Source organism: Accipiter gentilis, chromosome 9 (assembly GCF_929443795.1).
Source record: "Accipiter gentilis chromosome 9, bAccGen1.1, whole genome shotgun sequence".
Taxonomy (NCBI): Eukaryota; Metazoa; Chordata; class Aves; order Accipitriformes; family Accipitridae; genus Astur; species Astur gentilis.
The window spans coordinates 990,534-1,010,779 of NC_064888.1; the positions used below are offsets into that span (position 1 = coordinate 990,534).

The window sequence follows — 20,246 nt, forward strand, 5'->3', positions numbered from 1 at the left end:
GAACCAGTTATTATCGCCTGTGGCCCCCCCACCCCCGGCTCAGTCACAGTGTTATCCTGTGTGCCCCCCCCCCCCCCGATAAAGGTCCTGGCAGGGGGGGTTGTGGTCCCTTGAGGTCCTGGCAGCTCCCACAGGGCTGTGGGTGAGGGAAACTGAGGCAGGGACCATGCTCTCAGCCCCCCCCCACCCTGCCGGGGACAAGATCAGCAGAGATTGTCCCCCTGAGGGAACGGTTCCCCCCCCCCACTGGGGAAATAGGCACACAGCCAGGACACTGCGGCCACGCGAGGGGAGTCCTCGTGCGAGCTGGGGGGTTCCCTCGTGCGAGAGGGGGGAGGGGAGGTGTGTGTGTGGACGGCGGTACCCGGGGTCAGAGCTCATCGTGGTCCTCGTGCGAGGGGGGCGTGCGACACGCCGCGGGCGTCACCAGCTCCATCAGGTACTCGCAGCGGCTGGGCTCCGTGGTGGCTGTCACCGCCGTCTCCGTCCCGCAGGACAGCTTCACCTGCGCTGGGGCTCAGTGGGGGGGCCAGGGACAACCCCCCCACCTTGGGGACACGGGGCACCCCAAGGGCACAGGGACACCCCCTCCGGGGCTGGGGGAACGTGGGGCACCCAGGGACAAAGACACGCTGGGAGGTTGGGGACACCTCAAGGGAACATGGGGCACCCTTGGGGACGGGGGCACCCGGGGTGGACGCAGGGGATGTGGGAACACCCCGGGGGACATGGGGACAGCCTCACCGTGGTAGCCCGGTTGGGGCCCTGCCAGCAGCCCGTCCCGTGCTCGTACTTCATGGCGCTGAAGCGATCGTGCTCGGGGCCGGCCCAGGCGCCCCATGTCCTGTGGGGGGGGGGGGGGGGGGGACACGGACACGGGGTGACATGTGAAGGGGGGGACAGGGGCCACCGCCAGGGGCCCTGGCGGTCCCCGAGGGTCCCCTTACCCCAGGTTGGTCTCGGCGCCACCGTGTTTGGGTTTCTGGGAGACGCGTTTGAAGGGGCAGAGGCGGTAGATGTACCTGGGGACAGGGGGGGGCATGGTGATGGGGGGGCACGGTGATGGGGGGGGCATGGGTGGGACACGGGGGGGGGGGGACCCCAACTCCCCCGTGTCCCCCAGAACTGCCCCCCACATTCCCCATACCTGGCTTCCCCCATGTCCCCAGCCCCACTGTCCCCCCAGTCAGTCCCCCGTGCCCCCCCAGCACCCCCACGTGCCCAGAGACCCCCTCTGTGTCCCCAGACCTGGTTCCCCATAACCCCCCCCCAACTCCCCTCTCCCCAACCCCCCCCAATGTCCCTTCTGTGTCCCCCCCAACCCCTCCCCCTGTCCCCCAGCTTGCCCCCCCAGCTGTCCCCCATACCCAGTCCTCCATGACCCCCCACGTCCCCTGTAATCCCCCCTCTCATGACCCCCCCATGCCCCTGATGTCCCCCCTACCTGGCTCCCCAAGACCTCCCCCCTGTCCCCTCTCCCTGCCCCCCCCTCCCATCCCCCCATGTCCCCCAGCCCCCTTACTCGCTGGTGCCCAGTTCGTAGCACTGGTTGTACAGGTAGGAGAACTCGCCCTGGGGGCCGAAGTCGAAGGCCAGCTCCTGTTCCAGGGCCCTGCCGGGATGGGGGGGTCATGGCGGGGGGGGACACGGCAGAGACACACCCAGACCCCCCCTGCCCCCAGAGCCCAGACCCCACTCCCACCCCCCTCAGCTCTGGGGGAAACTGAGGCACGTGGCACAAAGGGAGACAGGTATTCAGGGTACTAACCCCCCACCCCGAGGGTTTTTTTGCAGTATTCCCTCCCCAGGAGGGTTTTTGGGGTGTGTGTCCCCCCCACCCCAATAGGAGGGGACAGAGGTGGTTTTTGGGGTATTAACTCCCCCCTTTGGGGGGGATAGGGGGGACGGTACCAGGCCCCCACCCTACCTGATGGACTCCTCAGCCTCCTTGAGGGCTCGTTCGGCCTCTTCCAGCTCCTCACGGGCCTGCTGGGCAGCTGGGGGGGCACAGAGGGGTTGGGGGGGCACGGAGGGGTTGTGGGGGCCCCCCAAACAGGGATCAGCCCTGGACCCCCACCAGGGGGGCAGAGAGGGGTCAGCCCCCCCCCCCCCCCCCAGCAACACAGAGACAACCCCCCCTTCCTCCCAGCATTCATACCCCCCCAAAACCCTATTACTCCCCCAAAGAACCCCCCTTTCCCCCACAGGACACCCCCCCAGATAAACCCTGACCCCCCCTGAGACCCTCAAACCTCCCAGGGACCCCCCCCCCAAACCCCCCAGGACCCCCCCATACCATCAATCAGGGCCTGAGTGGCAGCATCAAAGGGGGGTGCTGGGGGGGGCTCCTCAGGACCCTTCTCCTCAGGGTGCTGCGGGGGGGGCACCTGGGGGGACAGTGGGGTCAGGAGTGGGGGCCCAACCCCCCCATAGCAGGGTGGGGTGGGGGGGGACACCCAGCTGCACCCTATGGCCCCCCCCACCTTCAGCTCTTCCTCAGGGCCTTCACCGTCATCTTCTTCCTCTTCTTCTTCAGCCTCTTCTTCCTCTTCCTCCTCCTCCTCGGGGGGAGTCTCCTCCAGGGGGGGCTCGGGGTGGGGCGGGGGGGGCTCGGCTTGGCCCTGCACATGGTGGTGGGGGTGCAGGGGGGGTGGATCAGGCTCTGTCCCTCACCCCCGTGCCTCAGTTTCCCCATACCAACTTCTCATAGCACCTACCCAAACGTGGGAGGCAGCAAGGCTTCCCCCTACCAAAACCCTGGAGCCCCCCCCCCCCCCCCAAAAGCCTGGACACCCCTCCCAGACCCACCTGGGGCCGGTAGTGGTGCTTGATGGTGGCCCAGAGACGGTCACGAAAGGTGGCAGCATCCACCGGGGCCGGGTCCCCCAGCAGCGCCTGGGGTGGGGGGGACACGGGGGGTGTGTGGGGGGGGGGGGTCACCTTCCTGGACGCCTGGGTTCCCCCAGGCCCTGGGGGTGGGTGCGGGGGGGGGGGGGGTCCCACCTGGGCCTCCTCCTCCGAGACGGCGCCGTCCCCGTCGGTGTCCAGCTCAGGGCGGGCGCGCAGCTCCGCCACCGTCACCCTGGGGAGGGGTCGTGGGGTGAGGGAGGGTCCTGGGTGCTGTGCCCCCCCACCTGGAGACCACCCCCCCGTGCCCCCCGCCCCCCCGCAGCTCACCACCCGTCCCCGTCGGCATCCAGCTCAGCGAAGGCCTCGTCCGCCCGCGCTGCCTCCTGCGCCGCCGCCGCCGCTGCGCGCTGCTCTGCTGGGAGAGACGCTGTTTTGGGGGGGGGGGACGACACCAACACCCAGGTGTCCGGGGGACCCCCACACCCACCCATGGGACCCAGGCGTCTCAGAGACCCCCTCACCCCCACCCATGGGGATCCAGGTGCCCAGGAGACCCCCACCCACAGGGACTCAGGCATCTGGGGGACCCCCTCACCCCCACCCATGGGTCCCAGCCCCCCCGGCCCCCAGGGGGTCCGTACCCTCCCAGCGCCGCTGATGCTCCTCCTTGGCCGCCCGCTCGGGCCCCTCGGCCGCCTCCTTGGCTGCCCGCAGGGTCCCCACGCGCTGCTCCAGCCCCCGCCGGGTCTCCTGCAGCCCCCCCAGCCGCCCCTGCCAGAGGGGTCAGCACCCCGGGACCCCCAAAACCCCTCCTGCACCCCCAAACCCAACGCTTCCCAGCCCAGGACCCCCCACACCCCCCCCCATAACCCCTACACGTTCCCCAGGACCCCTGGTGTCCCCTGTGCGACTCCTATGCGTTACATGTCCCCTCTGAGACACCCACGTGCCCCCCCACGTCCCTCAAGACCCCCTACACCCCCATGGGACCCGCATGTGCCCCCCAGAACCCCTATGTCCCCCATATGCCCCCGAGACCCCCTATATCTCCCATGGGACCCCCATGTGCCCCTCATGCCACCCCCCAGGATCTCTGTGCAACTCCCACACACCATGTGGGCCCCCCCACCTGTCTCCTCAGCTCCCCCACATAAGCCAAACACCCCGAGGGGCCCCCCACACCCCCATGGGACCCCCACCTGCCCCCCCAAGAACCCCTACATCCCCCACATGCCCCCCAATAACTCCTATGCCCCCCACATGCCCCTCCAGCACCCCCTCCATCCCTCAGGTGACCCCCCCCCCCCACGTCTCCCAGCTCCCCTACACCCCCCCATACTCCCCCTCAAGACCCCTGTGTGACTCCTACACACCACGTGGGCCCCCCCATGTGTCCCCCCCCCCCCCACCAGGTACCTGCTTTTCCAGGCGCCCAGCGGCCGCCTCCTGCACCAGCTGCTGTTTGATGCGGAATCCCTCGCGTGCCACCTCTGCCCGGCGCTGCAGGGCTTCCCGCTCCCACCGGCCCAGCTCCCTGCAGGCACCGGCACGGGGAGGGTGGGTGGGGGGGCACCCCATCATGCAGACGCCCCCCCCCCGCTGCCCCCCCCCCAGTTCTTCCCAGTCTCACTTGCAGGTGTTCTCGCAGGCGGCTCCACTGTCGTACTCGTCAGTGGCATCGCAGCAGTCTGGGGGGGTGAGGGGGGGGGTGTTCAGCACCCTGGGGACCCCCAGACCCCCCCCCAAGGACTCCAACACCTCTCAGAGACACCCAAGAGCCCCCCCGGGACCCCCCTGCACCCAAGAGAAGCCCCCGAAAGAAAGCCCTGCACACAGGAGCCCCCCCAGGACCTCCCCTCTCCACCCTCTGGGACCCCCAGAACCACCCCTGGGACCCCAACACCTCTCAGAGACACCCAAGAGCCCCCCCCCGGGACCCCCAAAAACTCCCCTGGGACCCCACCACCTCTCTCCGAGGCCTCACAAGCACCTTCCCGCCCCTTCTCTCTACCACAGAGAGCTTAGGGGGGACACGACCCCAGTTCCCTTCCAGGAGCTGAGACCCCACTCAGCAAAACCTCAGGGATGCCCTGACCCCCTCTCCAGGGACCCCCGTGTCCCCCCCACTCCCCCGAAGCCCCCCTAGGGACCCCGACCCACCGCAGACACCGTCGTTGACGTGGGCTGAGGGGATGTTCTGGGGCCGGTACCCGGCGTTGGTGCAGTGGAAGCGGCCATTGGGACACGCCGCCGTCCCTGGGGGGGGGGAGCGGGGGGGAGCGGTCAGGACACCTGGGTCCCCCGGGGGGTGTCCCTGGTGTTCAGGGGTGCGGGGAGAGGGCTGACCGGGCTCGTCGGAGCCATCACGACAGTCGCAATAGTCATCGTTGACCCAGGCGAAGGCGATGGTGGCGGAACCGTCCAGACAGGTGAAGGGCTTCGAGGCCTCGTAGAAGTGATGGTCTGGGGGGGGCGGGGAGGGGGCACATGGACGTATATACGGGGCGGTTTGGGGGGGGTCAGATGCCGGGGTCACCCCCCCCAAACCCGTCACTCACTGGAGAGGGAGACGCCGCGGGGCCGCGTCACCTCCACGGTACCCGGCAGCACCGGCACCAGCACTGGCACCAGCAGCAGCAGCGGCGGCAGCATGGCGGGACGCCGCGGGGGGGGGGGCTGGGGGCTCAGGTCAGGCCTCCTGCCCCCCACCCCCGGCCCTATAGAGCCCCCCTATAGAGGCCTGCCACGCCCCCTTCAGAGCTCTTCCCACCCCAGGGCTTCTTACGTCCCCGTGGACCCCCCCATAACCCCCCCCAGGGAGCCCTACAGCCCCCCCCGGGCCCCTACAGACCCCCTAGAAATGCCCCCAGCCCCCCCATAGGCCCCCTCGCTCCCCAGAGCCCCCCCCCAGCTGCTCCCCTGGAGCTCCCTATACCCCCCCCAGGACACTCTACAGACCCCCCAGGACCCCCTATATGCCCCCCCAGGACCTCCTATGCGCCCCCAGACCCCCCCAGATTATCCAAGCCCCCGCTTACGCCCCCCCGGCACCCCCTAGAGAAGCCCACAAGCCCCCCTCTAGGCTCCCCAGACCCCCTATACACCCCCCAGGCCCCCTTACACGCCCTCACGACCCCCTGTAACCCCCCCCCAGACCCCCTGTACCCCCCCCAACCCCCCCCCCCATGCGCCCCCCCGGTCCCCTATAGACCCCCCCCGGTACCGCGGGAGCCGTCCGCGCGCAGCCCGTTCAGGGTCCACACGGCGGAACCGGAAGCGGGTGAGGAGGAACTTCCGGCCGCCGCCGCCATCTTGGGTGCGGCAGCCTCGCCGGCCTTCCTCCCCTCCCGTCCCACCGCCATCTTGGGTGTGGCGGTCGCCGCCAGCCATCTTGGGTGCGGCGGCTTCCCCGACCCTCCCCCCTCCCGTCGCCATCTTGAGTGTGGCGGCGCGGGCCAATGGGCGCCCGCGCGTCCGGTTGCCACAGCGACGGGGTGGGCGGGGCCGGGCGCGCGGAGCGGCCGGAGCCGGGGCGGCACGTGCGTGCGGGGCTGGGGGGGGGGGTCCCGGAGGGGGGGGGGGGAGGGGAGGGGGTTGGAGCCCCCCCCTCACCCCCCCCCCCCGACCCCCCTCCCCCCCCCCCCCCCCAGGGACCGGGAGCTGCTCCGGGACCCCCGCCCCGTTCCGCCATGGCCGCCCCCCGGCCGCCGCCGCCCCGGGGCAAGAGCCAGGACGCAGGTACCGGCGGGGGGGGGGGGGGGCCGGGGGGTCCCGTGTGGGTGCGGGGGGGGGTCGCTGACACCCTGTGCCCCCCCCCCAGACCCCCCCCCGGGCCGGGGGCTGCGGGCCCAGCACCGGCGGCTGCAGCGGGACCTGGCGCAGGCCCTGGCGGTGAGGAAGGGGCGGGGCGGGGCGGGGGGGCCTGACCCGGGCGTGACCCCGGCGTGACCCCGGCGTGACCCCGCAGGGGGAGGAGGTGACTCTGCTGGAGCTGCTGCGGCGCCGCCCCGAGGGCCGGGGGCTGCTGCGCCTGCGCGACCCCGGGGTGCGCGGGGGTCAGGGGTCAAGGGAGGTCACCGGGGGTCACCGGGGGGTCAGAGGGGACCTGGGGGGGATTTGGGGGGGGGGGGGGTCAAGGGGTCATCGGGGGGTTGGGGGATTAGGGGGGGACTTTGGGGTTCACAGGGGGTCAGGGGGGACTTGGGGTCACAGGGGGTCATGGCACAGCTTGGGAGGTCACGGGGAGGTCATGGGGGTCAGGAGGGACTGGGGGGTCCTGGGGGGTCATGGGGGATTTGGGGGTCACAGGGAGGTCAGGGGCGATTTGGGGGGTCACAGGGGTCATGGCGCAGCTTGGGAGGTTACGGGAAGGTCATGGGGTCAGGGGGGTCATGGGGTCAGAAGGGACTTGCAGGTCATGGGGGGTCAGAGGGGATTTGGGGGTCACGGGGGTCGTGGCACAGCTGGGGGGTCATGGGGTGGTCGGAAAGGACTTGGGGGTCACAGGGAGGTCAGGGGCGATTTGGGGGGTCACAGGGGTCATGGCGCAGCTTGGGAGGTCACGGGGAGGTCATGGGGGCCAGAGGGGATTTGGGGGTCACGGGTGGGTCATGGCGCAGCTCGGGGGGGGTCACAGGGACTTGGGGGGGATTTGGGGGGGGCGGGGGGGGGGCCGGACCTGCGGGGTGACCCCCCGCCCCCCCAGCGGGCGCGGGCGCTGCTCTGCCGCCGCCTCTGGGGGCAACGACGCCGCCTGGACGCGCTGGGCCCCCCCCCGGCCCCGGGGAGGGCCCCCCCTGACCCCCTCCCGCGCCCCCCCGCCGCCGCCCCACCGGCCACCGACCAGGTGGGTGTCCCCCCCCTCGCCCCCGCCCCACAGACCCCTGCGGGAGGTTTTTTTTTTTTTGGGGGGGGGGGGCACCCACGTATTCCCCCCCCCCCGCCCCCCGTGTCCCTGCAGGCGGGGAGGCTGCGGGGGGGGCTGGGGCGGCTGCGGCTGCGGGTGGAGGAGGCCGAGCGGCTGACGGGGCTCTACCGCTGCCTGGGGGCACATCTCCAGGTATCCGCGACCCACGGCGCGACCCACGCCGTGCCCCACGCCGTGCCCCACGCCGTGCCCCACACCGCGACCCACGTATCGGTCCCAAACCACACCCCACACCTCTGCCCCATACCTGTGCCCCACACCGCACCCCTCGCTGCGCCCCACACCCACATGGGGACGGGACCGGGAAGGGGTGTGGGCTTTGGCCACCCCCGGGTTGGGGTCCCATGGGTGCTGGGTCCCACCGGTGCAGGGGGGGGGGGGAGGGGGTGTGGGGTGTGTGTCCCACAGGTGGGAGCCCTAAGGGTGCCGGGCCCTACGGGTGTCATTCCCCCCGGGGTGGGGGTGTCCTGGGGGTGCTGGGACCCACGGGTGTGACTCCCCCCGGGCGGGGGTCCCCTGGGGTGGCGGTGGGGGTCCCGGCCCCCCGCTCCAGCCGCGCCGTGGGGCAGGAGGAGGCCGGGGCCGCCCGGAGCCGCCTGGAGCTGCTGGAGGCCGAGCTGGGCCGGCGGCGGCGGCAGCTGCAGGACCTGCGGGCCAGCGGCCCCCGGCCCGGGGGGCACCGGAGGGGGCCAGGCCGGGAACGGGTACGGGATGGGGGGCGGGCAGGGGGTGGGCTGGGTGCCTGTGGGGCAGGTCAGGTTCCCGTGGGGCAGGGTGGGCTCCCGTGGGGCAGGTCAGGTTCCCGTGGGGCTGGGTGGGTGGCCGTGGGGCAGGTTTGGCTCCCGTGGGGCAGAGTGGGTGGCCGTGGGGAAGGGCAGGTTCCCATGGGGCAGGGTGGGCTCCCGTGGGGCAGAGTGGGTGGCCGAGGGGCAGGTTTGGCTCCCGTGGGGCAGAGTGGGTGGCCGTGGGGCAGACCGGCTGCCCACCCCCCAGCACCCATGGGTGCCCCCCGCAGGAGGCGGGGGCCCGGCGGGCGCAGGGGGCTCGGCCACGGGCACTGGAGCAGGAGCGGGGCCCGGAGCCGCCGGAGCCGGTACGGGGGGGGTCGGGGAATGGGGCGGGGGGAGGCTCGGGGGGGGGGGGGGGGGGGTCTGGGGGGCCGGGAGGAGTTGGGGGGCAGGGGGCTCCTGGGGGGCTGGGGGGGACCTGGGAGGCACATGGGGGGGCCCCCGGGGGGGCCCTGTCCCCGTGACGTACCTGACTCCCTCTCCCCCCCAGCCCACCTCCCCCCAGGAGTCCCCGGAGCCGGAGGAGGGGCCGGAGGGGGCCCCCCCTAGCCCCCCTCCCCCGCCACCCCCTCAGGCCCCACCGGACCCCCCTGGCTGCCTCCACGTGTCCCCCCCAGCCAGCACCAGCCCCCAGGTGAGGACCCAGGCGGCCGGCCCCCCCCCTCCCCGTGCCCCCAGAGATGGGGGTCCCCGTGCCCCACACCTGGGCATGGCCCCACGGCCCCCCCACGGCCCCATGGCAGGCTGGGGGCAGCGGGTGGCCTGGCTGGTCGCCACGTCCCCGTGTCCCCATGTCCCACGCCGGTATCCCCGTGTTCCCACATCCCCACGTCCCCACATCCCAACGCCGGTGTCCCCATGTCTCTACATCCCCGTGTCCCCACGCCGGTGTCCCCACGTCCCTGTGTCCCCGTGTCCCCATGCCCCGCGCCGGTGTCCCCACGTCTCCATGTCCCCACGCCGCCATGTCCCCACATCCCCACGCCAGTGTCCCCCACGCCGATGTCACCACATCCCTGTGTCCCCACCTGCCTGTATCCCCATGCCGCCGTGTCCCCACATCCCAATGCCTGTGTCCCCACGCCCCCGTGTCCCCACCTGCCCACGTCCCCATGTCGCTGTGTCCCCATGCCGCCATGTCCCCACATTCCCACGCTGGTGTTCCCGTGTCCCCACACTCCCTGTGTCCGCACACTGGTGTCCCCATGCTCCACGCCGGTGTCCCCACACCGCCACGTCCCCACGCCGCCATGTCCTCACATCCCCATGTCCCCACATCCCCACGCTGATGTCCCCATGTCCCTGTGTCCCCACATCCCCACGCCGGTGTCCCCGTAGCGGGCGGCCCGGCGGGCAGTGGGCCAGGGGCTGGCGGCGCTGGCGCAGGGGAACGCGCTGGCCCTGGGGCGGCTGCGGGCCGAGGCGGCGGCGCTGGACGAGCGGCTGCAGCACCTGCGCTACGGCGGGGAGGGCCGGCGGGCAGGGTCAGCCGGGGGGGGACGACACCGGGGTCCCCTGGGGGTGGGATGCCTGGGTCCCCTGGGTGGGACACCGGGGGTCTTGGGGGCTCGGGACGCTTGGGTCCCTGTGGGTGGGACGCCTGGCTTCCGTGGGTCCTGGACACCTGGGTCCCCAGGGGGTGGGACACTGGGGTCCCCGGGGAGTGGGGCACCGGGGTCCCTTGGGTGCCAGACACCTGGGTCCCCATGGGTGGGACCCCTGGGTGCCTTAGGGTTGGGACACTGGCATCCCTGGACATTCGGGTCCCCACGGGCGGGACATCTGGGTGCCCTGGGGGTGGGATGCCGGGGTCCCTGGGGCTCTGGACGCTTGGGTCCCCATGGATGGGACACGTGGGTCCCCACGGGTCCTGGACACCTGGGTGCCCCGGGGGTGGGACACCGGGGTCCCTGGGCACTTGGGTCCCCGTGGGTGGGACCCCTGGGTGCTGGGGCTCCCTGGAGGGAAGGGAGCGAGTGTGTGTGTGGGGGGGGTTATGTGGGTCCCGGAGGCGGGGGTCCCGCTGACAGTGGGCGTCAGGGCGCGGCGGCGGGCAGAGGAGCTGCGGCACCGGCTGGGGCAGGAGCAGCGGCGGCGGGAGGACGCCCGCCAGGACCTGGCCGGGGTGACGAGGGCCCTGGTCACCGCCAGCGCCGGGCTCCGGCACCTGGCCGGACGCCTGCGGCACGTGGCCCTGGTGAGCCGGGGGGCGGGAGGTGGGGGGGCTTGGGGGGCAAGGAGGTGTGGAGCAGGACACGTGGATGGCTGTGGGGCAGGAGGCGTGGGTCCTCGGGGGTAAGGAGGCGTGGGGCCCTGGGGGGCAGGACGCTTGCATCCCCACGGGGCAGGACACCTGGGTCCCTGTGGGGCAGGAGACCGGAGTGCTGGGGGGGGCAGGACATGTGGGTCGCCATGGGGCAGGATGCCTGCGTCCCCATGGGGCAGCACACCTGGGTCCCCGTGGGGTAGGACACCTGGGTCCCTGTGGGGCAAGTTGCCTGCGTTGCTGTGGGGCAGGAGGCCGTGGGGCAGGAGATGTGGGTTGCCATGGGGCAGGAGGTGTGGGTCGCCGTGGGGCAGGAGGCGGCGGGTGGCTGCGTCCGTGCCTCAGTCTCCCCGGCAGGAGGACGGGGGGGGGCAGCCGCCACCCCCCCCGGGGGACCCCCAGACGCTGCCCCAGCTGCTGGCGCAGACCCGGGCCCGGCTGGCGGCGCTGCAGGGGGGGCTGCGGGGGCACCCCCAGGCCCAGCGCCCCCCTGCCAGCTCCCCACACCAGGTGGGCACCGGGGTGTGGGGGGGGGAGCCCTGAGCCCATCTGGGGGGGCCTGACCCCATCTGGGGGGGTCCTGACCCCATCTGGGGGGGGGGGGGCCTGACCCATTTTGGGGTCCCCCCCAGCTGGAGGCCCTGCTGCAGCGCAGCCACCTCAACACCGAGGACCCCCCGGCCCTGCCCCCCAGCTCCGACGGTGAGGGAGGGCTAGGGGGGGGTCTTTGTAGGGGGCTGGGGGGGGGGCCTGGGGGTGTGGGGAGGGTTATGGGGGGCTGGGGTTTCATGGGGGGCATGGGGGGGGCATGGGGGGGGTCTGAGGGCTGCAGGTGCTATGGGGCAGCCGTGGGGCAGCCGTGGGGCTGACGGCGGGTCCCCACAGAGGAAGGAGCCGCTCCCCCCGCCGGGGCCCCCCCGTCCCGCGCCGCCATCAAGCGCCAGTCGCGGCTGATCCTGGAGGGGCGGCGGGGGGGAAGGGGGGGAAGGGGGCCCCCCCCTTGACCCCAGTGCCCCCCAGTTACTCCCAGTATTCCTCAGTGTCCCCCCTGTACCCTCCCCATTGCTCCCAGTATCCCCTAGCGCTCCCCCAGTGCCCCCCCAGTTGCTCCCAGTGTCCCCCAGTTGCTCCCAGTATCCCCTGGAGCTCCCCTGTACCCTTCCAGTTGCTCCCAGTATCCCCTAGTACCCCTCCAGCGCCCCCCAGTACCACCCAGTGCCCCCCAGCTTCCCCCAGTTACTCCTAGTATCCCCTAGTGCCCCTGCAGTTGCTCCCAGTATTCCCCAGTGCCCCCCCGTACCCTCTCAGTTACTCCCAGTAACCCCCAGTGCCCGCCAGCTGCTCCCAGTGCTCCCGCAGGGCCCCCCAGTTGCTCCCAGTATCCCCTAGTACCCCACCAGTTGCTCCCAGTATCCCTGTTTTCCTTCTGTCCCCCCCCCCCAGTTGCTCCCAGTACCCCCAGTGCCTCCTGTGGCCCATTAAAGCCCCCCTTTCCCCGACCCTCGCCTGGTCTCTGGGGGTCGCTGGGGGGGGGTGCGGGGGGGGCCCTGTTCGGACCCAGGCGCCGGTCCCCCCCCCCCCTTTCCCCCCCCCCCCCGGGGCCCTTATCTGCCCCCCCCAGACCTGATGCTGTGCCAGGGCCCCGCCCCGGGGGGGGGAGGCGGGCCGGGCCTTATCAGCGCGGGGAGGGGGGGGGGGAACAGCAGCACCCAGAGCAGCACCCACCCACGCACCCACGCACCCACCCACGCACCCGCCATGCCGGGCCCCGGGGTGCTGCTGGCCGTGGGGGGGCTCCTGGCCTGCGCCCGGGGGGAGCCGGGGGGGGCCGGGGACTTCGAGGTGGAAGGTAGGGGGGCGTTGGGGAGGGGGGGCGGCGCGAGTCCTCGTGCAAACCTTCGTGCGACGGTCCTTCGTGCAACCCCCCCCTTGTGCAAACCCCTTGTGCAAACCCCTGTGCAAATCACCCCCCCCCCGTGCAACCCCCCCCCCCCGCCTACAAACTCCCCTTGTGCAGACCCCCTCGTGCAAGCTTCCCCCCCGTGCAAACCCCTTGTGTGATCCCCCCCCCCACAAACCCCCCCCGTGCGATCCCCCCGTGCGACCCCCCTCGTGCAAACTCCCCCCGGTGCAACCCCCGCGCAGACTCCCCTGTGCACCCCCCCCCCTTGTGCAAACCCTCGTGCAACCCCCCCCTCGTGCCAACGTCTCCCCTCGTGCCGCCGCCCCCGTGCCCCCCCTGACGGCGGTGCGGGTGCCCCCCCCGCAGCGGAGGTGCTGCTGGCGGAGGAGCCGCGGGACCCCAAGTGCTTCTCGCGGCGGCTGCTCGACCTGACGTGCTTCTGGGAGAGCGCGGCCCCCCCCGACCCCCGGCCCTTTCGCCTCCAGTACCGCCTCGAGTGCGTGACCTGCGACCCCGCGACCCCGGCCCGCCCCGGCGCCCCCACGCCCTCTGACCTTCGCCCCCCCCCGCCCTTCGCCCCGGGTGCCCCCGACCCCGGTACTCCCTGACCCTGGCCCTTCGCCCCGGGTGCCCCCGACCCTGGTGCCCCCGAGCCCGCCCTTGACCCCGGGTACCCCCCCCCGACCACGGTGCCCCCTGCCCTTTGCCCCCGGGTGCCCCCTGACACTGGTGCCCCCTGCCCTTTACCCCTGGTGCCCTCTGACCCCTGCCATTTGCCCCCCCCCCCCCGGTGCCCCCCAGACCCCAATATCCCCTGCCCCCCTGCCCTTTGCCCCAGGTACCCCCCAACCCTGGTGCCCCCTGACCCCTGCCCTTTGCCCCCGCTGCCCCCTGACCCCAGTGCCCTCTGCCCTTTTCCCGTGACCCCCGAGTGCCCCCCTTAACCCTGGTGCCCCCTGACCCCTGCCCTTTGCCCCCCCCGGTGCCCTGACCCCGGTGCCTCCCTGCCCTTCAACCCTGGTGTCCCGACCCCAATGCTCCCTGACCCTTGCCCCTTTGCCCCCAGGTGCCCTTTGACCCCTGCCCTTTGCCCCCCCCGGTGCCCCCTGACCCCGACACTCCCTAACCCCCGCCCTTCGCCCCCCCGCTGCCCCCTGACCCCAGTGCCCTCTGCCCCCCTCCCCACGACCCCCCAGCGCCCCTTAACCCCGGTGCCCCCTGACCCCCCGCCCCCAAGGCAGGAGCCCCGGCAGGGCTGACCCCTGACCCCTGACCCCAGGCAGGAGCCGTGGCAGGGCTGCGCGCTGTCGGCCGCCCGCACGCGCAGGAACCGCTCGCGCTTCTGGTGCTCCCTGCCCCCCCGCCGCCGCCGTCCTCTTCACCCCCCTGGAGCTGCGGGTGCTGCCCACCCCCCCCGGACCCCCCCCTGCACCACCGCACCCTCTTCATCGACCAAGTCGGTACGGGGGGACGGGGGCACGGCGGGTTTGGGGGGGACGGGGGGGGCACAGCAGGTTTGGGGGGTCAGGAGGAGCTGGGAGGGGGGGGCACAGCAGGTTTGGGGGGTCAGGAGGAGCTGGGGGGGGGGGGGGACACAGACACCGGCCCCCCCCCCCCCCAGTGGCAGGGGACTCGGAGGCCCCAGACGTGGCGGGGTCGCCGGGCCCCCCCTCACGCCGGTGTCTGTGTCCGTGTCCCCCCCCCGCAGTGCTGCTGGGCCCCCCCGAGAACGTGTCGGTGGGGCCGGGGGGGGCGCGGGGGCAGCTCTGTGTGCGCTGGCAGCCCCCCCCCAGCCCCTACCTGGAGTCCAGCCTGGCCTACGAGCTGGCCCTGCACGCCCCGGGGCTGCCCCCCCGCACGGTGGGTATGGGGGGGGGGGTGGGTGGCCTGGGACCGGGGGTGGGCGAGCCCCCCCCCCCCGGGAAAGGAGCCCTGGGCATCCAGCGGCTTCGGGGGGGGGGGGGCCTGGTGCCTGTCAGGAGGGATCCAAGGGGGGGGGGGAATCCAGTGGGCCCCGGGGGGATGGGGGAGGATCCACTGGGTCTCTGTGGGATCGGGGGGAGGTCCTGGGGGGGTCAGGTGGGTCCTGGGGGGGTTAGATAGGTCCTGGGGGGGGGGGGGGGTCAGGTGCGTCCCAGTGGGTCGGGAGGGTCCCAAGGGGGGGTGTCGGGTGGGTCGCAGGGGACGGGGTGACTCCCAGGGTGCCCCCCCCCCCTCTGCCTGCCGAGGACCCCGGACCCCCCTAGTGCCGGGTTGGGGGGTCGCTGGGAGACCCCCTGCCCCCCCCCTCCGGCGCTGACACCCGTCCCCAGGTGGGGGTGGGGGCCGGCCGGCGGGAGCAGCGGGTGGGGGCCCTGCGGGGCAGCACCCACTACAGCGTGAGGGTCCGCGCCCGCCCCGACGGACTCAGCTACAACGGCTACTGGAGCCCCTGGTCCCAGCCGGCCACCGCCGTCACCCCCCCCCGGTGAGCGGGGACACGGGGGGGGGACGACAGGGAGGGGTGGGGGGACTTGGGGGGACACGGGGGGGATGTGGGGGCACAGGGAAGGGGGCTTGGGAGGGACAGGGAGGGAGAGTGGGACTTGGGGACACGGCGACAGGGGGCTTGGGGGGCACGGGTGTCACCCCCCAGGTGAGTGGGGGGACATGGGGGGAGGGGGGACTTGGGGGGGACAGGGGAGGATTGGGGGGCATGGGGGGGGGCAGCTGTCACCCCCTGAGCGGGGACACAGGGGGGACACGGGGAGATGGGGGGGGACACGACACAGCCCTCACCCCCTTGGTGGAGGGGGGGGTGGGGGGTGGGTGCCGGGGACACACACCAGGCTGTCATTCCCCCCCCCCCCGCCCCCACCCCGCAGAGGGGCCGGGGGGGGGGGCCCCGACGCTGACCCCCCCCCTGTCCCCAGACGTGGACCCGGTGACGCTGGGGCTGTCCTGCCTGCTGGCCCTGCTGCTCCTCGGCCTGGGGCTGCTCGGCCTCCTGGGCCACCGCAGGTACGGGGCGGGGGGGGGGTCTGGGGGGGTGGACGGGACTGGCCTGGGCCTCGCACGAGGCCTCGCACGAGGCCTTGCACGAGGCCTTGCACGAGGCCTTGCACGAGGGCTGTGCCCGCAGGCTGCTGCAGGAGAAGCTGTGGCCGCCGGTGCCCGGCCCCGAGCGGGAGTTCGAGGGGCTCTTCAGCGCCTACGGGGGCAACTTCCAGGTGGGGGGGGCCCTGGGGTGGGGGGGGGTGTTATTGTAGGCCCTACAGTAATGGTGGATGGGGGGGGGGGGGGGGCTGCAGCGAGAGGGGCTGGGGGTTTGGGGGGGTTAGGGTGGGCCCGTCACTAATTAGGGGGGGCTTGAGGTGTTTGGGGGGGGTTTAACGGGGGGGGGGGGGGGGGGGGCAGGTGTGTTATTGTAGGTCCTACCCCAGTGGGAGGGGTCTGGGGGGGGTCCGGCCCCAACGGGAGGGTGTCTGTCAGGGGGGTGGGGGGGTTCAGCTTAAAGGGGGGGGTGTCATTACCCCAAAGGGGGGTGTTTGGGGGTGCCTGGGGAGGTGTCCCCCTCCAGGAGGTCCCTGACCCCGTGTGTCTTCCCCCCCCCCCAGCTCTGGCTGTGCCAGGGGGTGGGGGCTCCCTGGGCCCCCCCCGGGGCTGGCACCGAGGTGGAGGAGCTGCCCAGCACCGTGGAGGAGGTGGGGCCCCCCCCGGGCAAGGGTCCCCCGCCAGAGGAGCCACCCCCCGCCGCCGCCCCCCCCGCCGGCCCCTCGCCCGCCTCCAGCTTCGAGTACACCCTCTTCGACCCCGGCTCGGCCCTGCTTTGCCCCCAGGGGCCGCCCCGCCACCCCCCCCACCCCGAGGGACCCCCCCGGCAGCCCCCCGCCCCACGGGCCCTACGCCAACCTGGCCCCCCAGAAAGGGGCCCCCCCCCGATGTCCCCAAATGGGCCGCCCCCCCTGACGGGGGCACCCCTGGCGACGGGGACACCCCTGGCCTGGGCCCCCCCGCCCTGTCCCCCCCCTACGTGCTCTGCTCCTAATGGGGGGGGAAGGGGGGCCGGGGCCGGGGCCACCCCCGCGGCAGGGACAGCGGAGCGTGGGAAGGGGACGTGGGACACCCCGACGGAGGGCACGCGTCACTCCGATGTCACTCGGAGACACCGTGATGTCGTGACGGAGGGGTGGCGGCACGTGGACACGCCCTGACACCGCGACGGAGAGGACACGTCGTGCTGATGTCACACGGAGGCGCCGTGACATCGTGACGGAGGGGACGCGTCACACGGAGACACCACGACGCCAGGATGGAGGGGATGCGTCACACGGACAACCCTGTGACACGAGGACGCAGAGGGGACGCGCCCCACGAGACACACTGCGACACCCCCAGGGAGGGGACACGTCACGCCGATGTCACGCAGAGACACTGCGACATCACGACAGAGGGCACGCGGGATGTGGAGGTGCTGTGCCATCACGATGAAGGGGACACGTCACACTGATGTCACACAAACACCATACGACACCAAGACAGAGGGGACGTGTCGCTCTGGCATCACGCGGAGATGCAGCCACATCGTGGCGGAGGTGACACATCACGCCGGTGTCACACGGACACCCCGTGAGACGAGGGCGCAGAGGGGACGCGTTGCCTTGTGACACAGAGGGGACACGTCGTACAGACAGGCTGCGACACACCGGTGGAGGGGACACATCACCCTGATGTCACATGGACGCCCCGTGACATCACCACGGAGGGGACGCATCACCACGGGACACGAATGCCTGGGGACACGCGGAGGCAGAGGGGACGCCGCGATGAGAAGGTGCAGAGGGGACGCATCGCCTGCATCCCGCTTGCGCCGTGTCGCGCGGACACAAGGAGGACACACGGGTGCTTGGCGACACACACGCAGGCGGAGGGGACCCGCCGTGTGGGGACTTGTCCGCCCAGCCGGTGTGTCCTGTGGGGGGGGAAGGACACGGGACAGCCTGTCCCCCGGCGGGGGGCACTGGATTTTCTTCGCTTTGGGGTTTTTTTTAATGCCTTTTTTTACAATAAAGCAGCCTTGTGCTCAGCTGGATGCCTGGGTCCCTTGGGTGGGGGGGGGTGGCGGGGCACTCCGCCGGGGCGCCTGGGTCCTGCGCCGGCTGGGGTGGGGCTGATAAGGCTTATCAGGAGCTCCCAGGTGCCGGCCGGGGGCCCGTGGCGGGGGCCACCTGGCAGCCGTGCGTCACTGTCCATGTCCCCGAGGTCTGGGACTGGCGTCGCCCTTGGGGCCGGTGCCACCCCAATATCCAGGGTCTGGGTCTGGGTGACACTGGGGTCCGTGTCACCGCAGCATCCGGGGGTCCGTGTCGCCCCAGCTCCTGGGGCAGGTGATGGCCGAGCTCACCCCCAGGCCTCGTCCCCGTCGCCGTCCTCGTCGCCGTCGGTGTCCTCGTCCCCCTCGCTGTCCCCGTCGGCGGGGGCCACGCGGAGCTGCCCATGGGGACCGAAGCGCAGGCGCCAGCGGCGGGGGGGGACCCCGGGGCGGGTGAGGCAGGCGCGGAGGCGGAGTGGGACCCCAGGCGCGGGCCGCAGGCGGCACTCGGCGGGGAAGTAGCGGCGCAGGGCGGGCAGGACGTGGGGGCCGGGGGGCGGCAGGCGCAGGGAGGCCAGAACCTGGGCGGGGGGCCGGGGGGGCCCGGGGGAGCGAGCAGCCTCCAGCAGCAGAGCGGCCAGGCGGGCGGGTGCCCCCGGCCCCCCCCCCCAGGTACCGCTCCAGCCCGTCCAGCAGCAGTAGCCCGGGGGGCCGGGGCCGGGCGGCCACTGCCCCCAGCTCCCGGCCCAGTGCCCCCAGGGACGGGGGGTACCGGAGCTCCAGGCGCTGGGGAGGGGGTGGGGTGGGTGGGTGGGTGGGTGTTAAGTCACGCCCCTCAGCGGTAGGCCCCGCCCTCTCGGCGGCAGGCCCCGCCTCTCCACAGCATACACCCCCACCCCCACCCCCCCCTTTAGCAGCATGGATAGGGATCACCAGAGCCCCGCCCCGATCGCAGGCCCCGCCCCCGCGATTCGTGCCCCGCCCTCTGCTGCAGGCCCCGCCCCCACGCGTCGCGTCCCTCCAGACAACTAGGCATGCTCGCCCGAAGTCCCGGCCCCGCCCCCACGCGCTACACCACGCCCTCTCCAGCAAACCCCGCCCACGAGCAGAGCCCCACCTCCTGCCGCAGGCCCCGCCCTCCCGGACAGCAAAGCGTGTTCGCCCCGAGCCCCGCCCCCGCTGCGTGCCCCGCCCCCTCGAGCCGAACGCGCAGCAAGCCCCCGCCCTCTCCAGCAAACCCCGCCCACGCGCGGCGCCCCGCCCCCTGCAAAGCAACCGCGCCTCCGCGCCGCACCGCCCCCTTCAGCACGCCCCGCCCACTCGCCGCCGGCCCCGCCCCCGCCCCACAGCCCGCCTCGCCGCCGGCGCCCCCCTCACCTGCAGCGCCCGCGGGTCGTTGCCGCCGCCGCCGCCGTCGTCGCCGCCCGGCAGCCGCGGGAGCGCACTGGGCGCCAGGAAGAGCGCGCGGGGCCCGTCGCCGCCGCCCGCCAGCGCCGCCCGCAGCAGCAGCGCCGTCCGGCCCGAGCCCTCCGGGCCCAGAACCAGCACCGGCGCCGCCGCCGCCGCCGCCGCCGCCGCCGCTTCCCCCGCTGTCACCGAGCCCAGCGCCCGCTCCAGCGCCGCCGCCATCGCGCCTCGCGACTGAACCGCCGCTCGCGCTCCCCGGATGGCAGCCAATCAGGTGAGCGTCCCTCGGCCGCGCCCCAGCCAATCGGGGGGGAGGTTCCCTCAGCGCCGCTCCCGCCCACCGCGGCCCGCCAGCGCCTCAGCCAATCGGAGAGGAGCTTCCCTCAGCGCCTCTCCCGCCCACCGCGGCCCGCGAGCGCCTCAGCCAATCGGAGAGGAGCTTCCCTCAGCGCCTCTCCCGCCCACCGCGGCCCGCCAGCGCCTCAGCCAATCATCGGGAGGGAGCTTCCCTCAGCGCCGCTCGCGCGCATGGCGGCTGGCTCGCGCGCGCCTCAACCAGCCGGGGGCGTGGCGCGACACCCTCCCCCGCGGCCCCGCCCTTCCCCGGTTCCTATTGGCCGCTCGGGCCGCCGATCCAGCGCCGACCCATCTCCTAGTGCGATTCAGCTCACCGCCCCTTTACGCGCCGTCCGGCCAACGGGGAGGCGGCTGCTGCCGGCCGGGGGCGGGGCCAGGCGGGGCAAGGGCGGGCGGTAGCCGGCGGGACTGTCAGTCACCCTCTCGCTGCCCGGCAACGCGTCGCTAGGCGACGGCGGGCGGTTGCCGGGCGACGGCGGGCGGGACGGCGGGCGGGGGTGGGGCTGGCGCGCGCGAGCGCAGGCGGGCGGGGGGGGGGGGGAATGAGGGGGAGGGGGCAGGCGCCGAGCCCGCGCGCGCGCGCGCACACGCGCGTGCAACGCCGCGTGCGCCGCCCCTGCGCGTGCAAACGCGCGCGCGCGGGTCTTCCCCCTCCCCGCCCCGGTGCACGCGCGGAC

The 20,246-nt window shown here is 73.5% G+C and overlaps 4 protein-coding genes across 5 annotated transcripts; 2 read left to right on the top strand and 2 right to left on the bottom strand.

Moving 5' to 3' along the window:
• Positions 1-33: 33 nt before the first annotated feature.
• PRKCSH (protein kinase C substrate 80K-H) lies at positions 34-6,137 on the bottom strand. Of its 2 annotated transcripts, XM_049811300.1 has the most exons (17): positions 6,074-6,137; positions 5,409-5,526; positions 5,197-5,313; positions 5,011-5,106; positions 4,481-4,538; positions 4,267-4,384; positions 3,492-3,621; positions 3,178-3,265; positions 3,004-3,082; positions 2,809-2,895; positions 2,484-2,621; positions 2,297-2,387; positions 1,928-1,997; positions 1,523-1,612; positions 948-1,022; positions 745-844; positions 34-505 (listed from the first exon to the last, which is right to left on the bottom strand). In XM_049811300.1, exons 2-17 carry the CDS (start codon positions 5,500-5,502, stop codon positions 371-373), a joined length of 1,566 nt encoding a protein of 521 aa, XP_049667257.1. In that variant the 5' UTR covers positions 5,503-5,526; positions 6,074-6,137; the 3' UTR covers positions 34-370. The 2 variants fall into 2 exon arrangements, with proteins under 2 accessions (XP_049667257.1, XP_049667258.1); XM_049811301.1 differs by lacking the exon at positions 6,074-6,137 and having other exon boundaries at positions 3,178-3,262; positions 5,409-5,613.
• A 210-nt stretch (positions 6,138-6,347) lies between these two features.
• On the top strand, positions 6,348-11,034 carry LOC126042848 (proline-rich proteoglycan 2-like). Its single transcript, XM_049810581.1, has 10 exons — positions 6,348-6,389; positions 6,501-6,588; positions 6,671-6,741; positions 6,818-6,895; positions 8,347-8,481; positions 8,793-8,870; positions 9,056-9,199; positions 9,904-10,049; positions 10,606-10,762; positions 10,987-11,034. Exons 2-10 carry the CDS (start codon positions 6,540-6,542, stop codon positions 11,032-11,034), a joined length of 906 nt encoding a protein of 301 aa, XP_049666538.1. The 5' UTR covers positions 6,348-6,389; positions 6,501-6,539.
• Positions 10,827-16,761, top strand: EPOR (erythropoietin receptor). The gene is made up of 10 exons (XM_049810583.1): positions 10,827-11,341; positions 11,464-11,533; positions 13,101-13,230; positions 14,014-14,194; positions 14,443-14,594; positions 15,047-15,199; positions 15,646-15,734; positions 15,856-15,943; positions 16,331-16,509; positions 16,638-16,761. Exons 1-10 carry the CDS (start codon positions 11,101-11,103, stop codon positions 16,759-16,761), a joined length of 1,407 nt encoding a protein of 468 aa, XP_049666540.1. The 5' UTR covers positions 10,827-11,100.
• Positions 16,762-17,527: 766 nt separating this feature from the next.
• Positions 17,528-19,947, bottom strand: SWSAP1 (SWIM-type zinc finger 7 associated protein 1). The gene is given in 3 exon segments (XM_049810821.1): positions 17,528-18,473; positions 18,475-18,591; positions 19,183-19,947. Coding segments are annotated over 3 exon segments (729 nt in total). The 5' UTR covers positions 19,435-19,947; the 3' UTR covers positions 17,528-18,113.
• Positions 19,948-20,246: the final 299 nt, after the last annotated feature.

Bases quoted from the DNA above. Each gene is read 5' to 3' on its own strand.
- PRKCSH (XM_049811300.1), bottom strand. From the start codon at position 5,502: ATGCTGCCGCCGCTGCTGCTGCTGGTGCCAGTGCTGGTGCCGGTGCTG. The intron at 4,385-4,480 runs GTGAGACTGGGA...CGGTGCCTGCAG, and splicing joins GCCTGCGAGAACACCTGCAA to GGAGCTGGGCCGGTGGGAGC. The intron at 1,613-1,927 runs GTAGGGTGGGGG...CCATCCCGGCAG, and splicing joins GAGGCTGAGGAGTCCATCAG to GGCCCTGGAACAGGAGCTGG.
- LOC126042848 (XM_049810581.1), top strand. From the start codon at position 6,540: ATGGCCGCCCCCCGGCCGCCGCCGCCCCGGGGCAAGAGCCAGGACGCA. The intron at 6,742-6,817 runs GTGAGGAAGGGG...GTGACCCCGCAG, and splicing joins ACCTGGCGCAGGCCCTGGCG to GGGGAGGAGGTGACTCTGCT. The intron at 8,871-9,055 runs GTACGGGGGGGG...TCTCCCCCCCAG, and splicing joins GCCCGGAGCCGCCGGAGCCG to CCCACCTCCCCCCAGGAGTC.
- EPOR (XM_049810583.1), top strand. From the start codon at position 11,101: ATGTGGGTTGCCATGGGGCAGGAGGTGTGGGTCGCCGTGGGGCAGGAG. The intron at 11,534-13,100 runs GTGAGGGAGGGC...CCCCCCCCGCAG, and splicing joins CCTGCCCCCCAGCTCCGACG to CGGAGGTGCTGCTGGCGGAG. The intron at 15,944-16,330 runs GTGGGGGGGGCC...CCCCCCCCCCAG, and splicing joins CCTACGGGGGCAACTTCCAG to CTCTGGCTGTGCCAGGGGGT.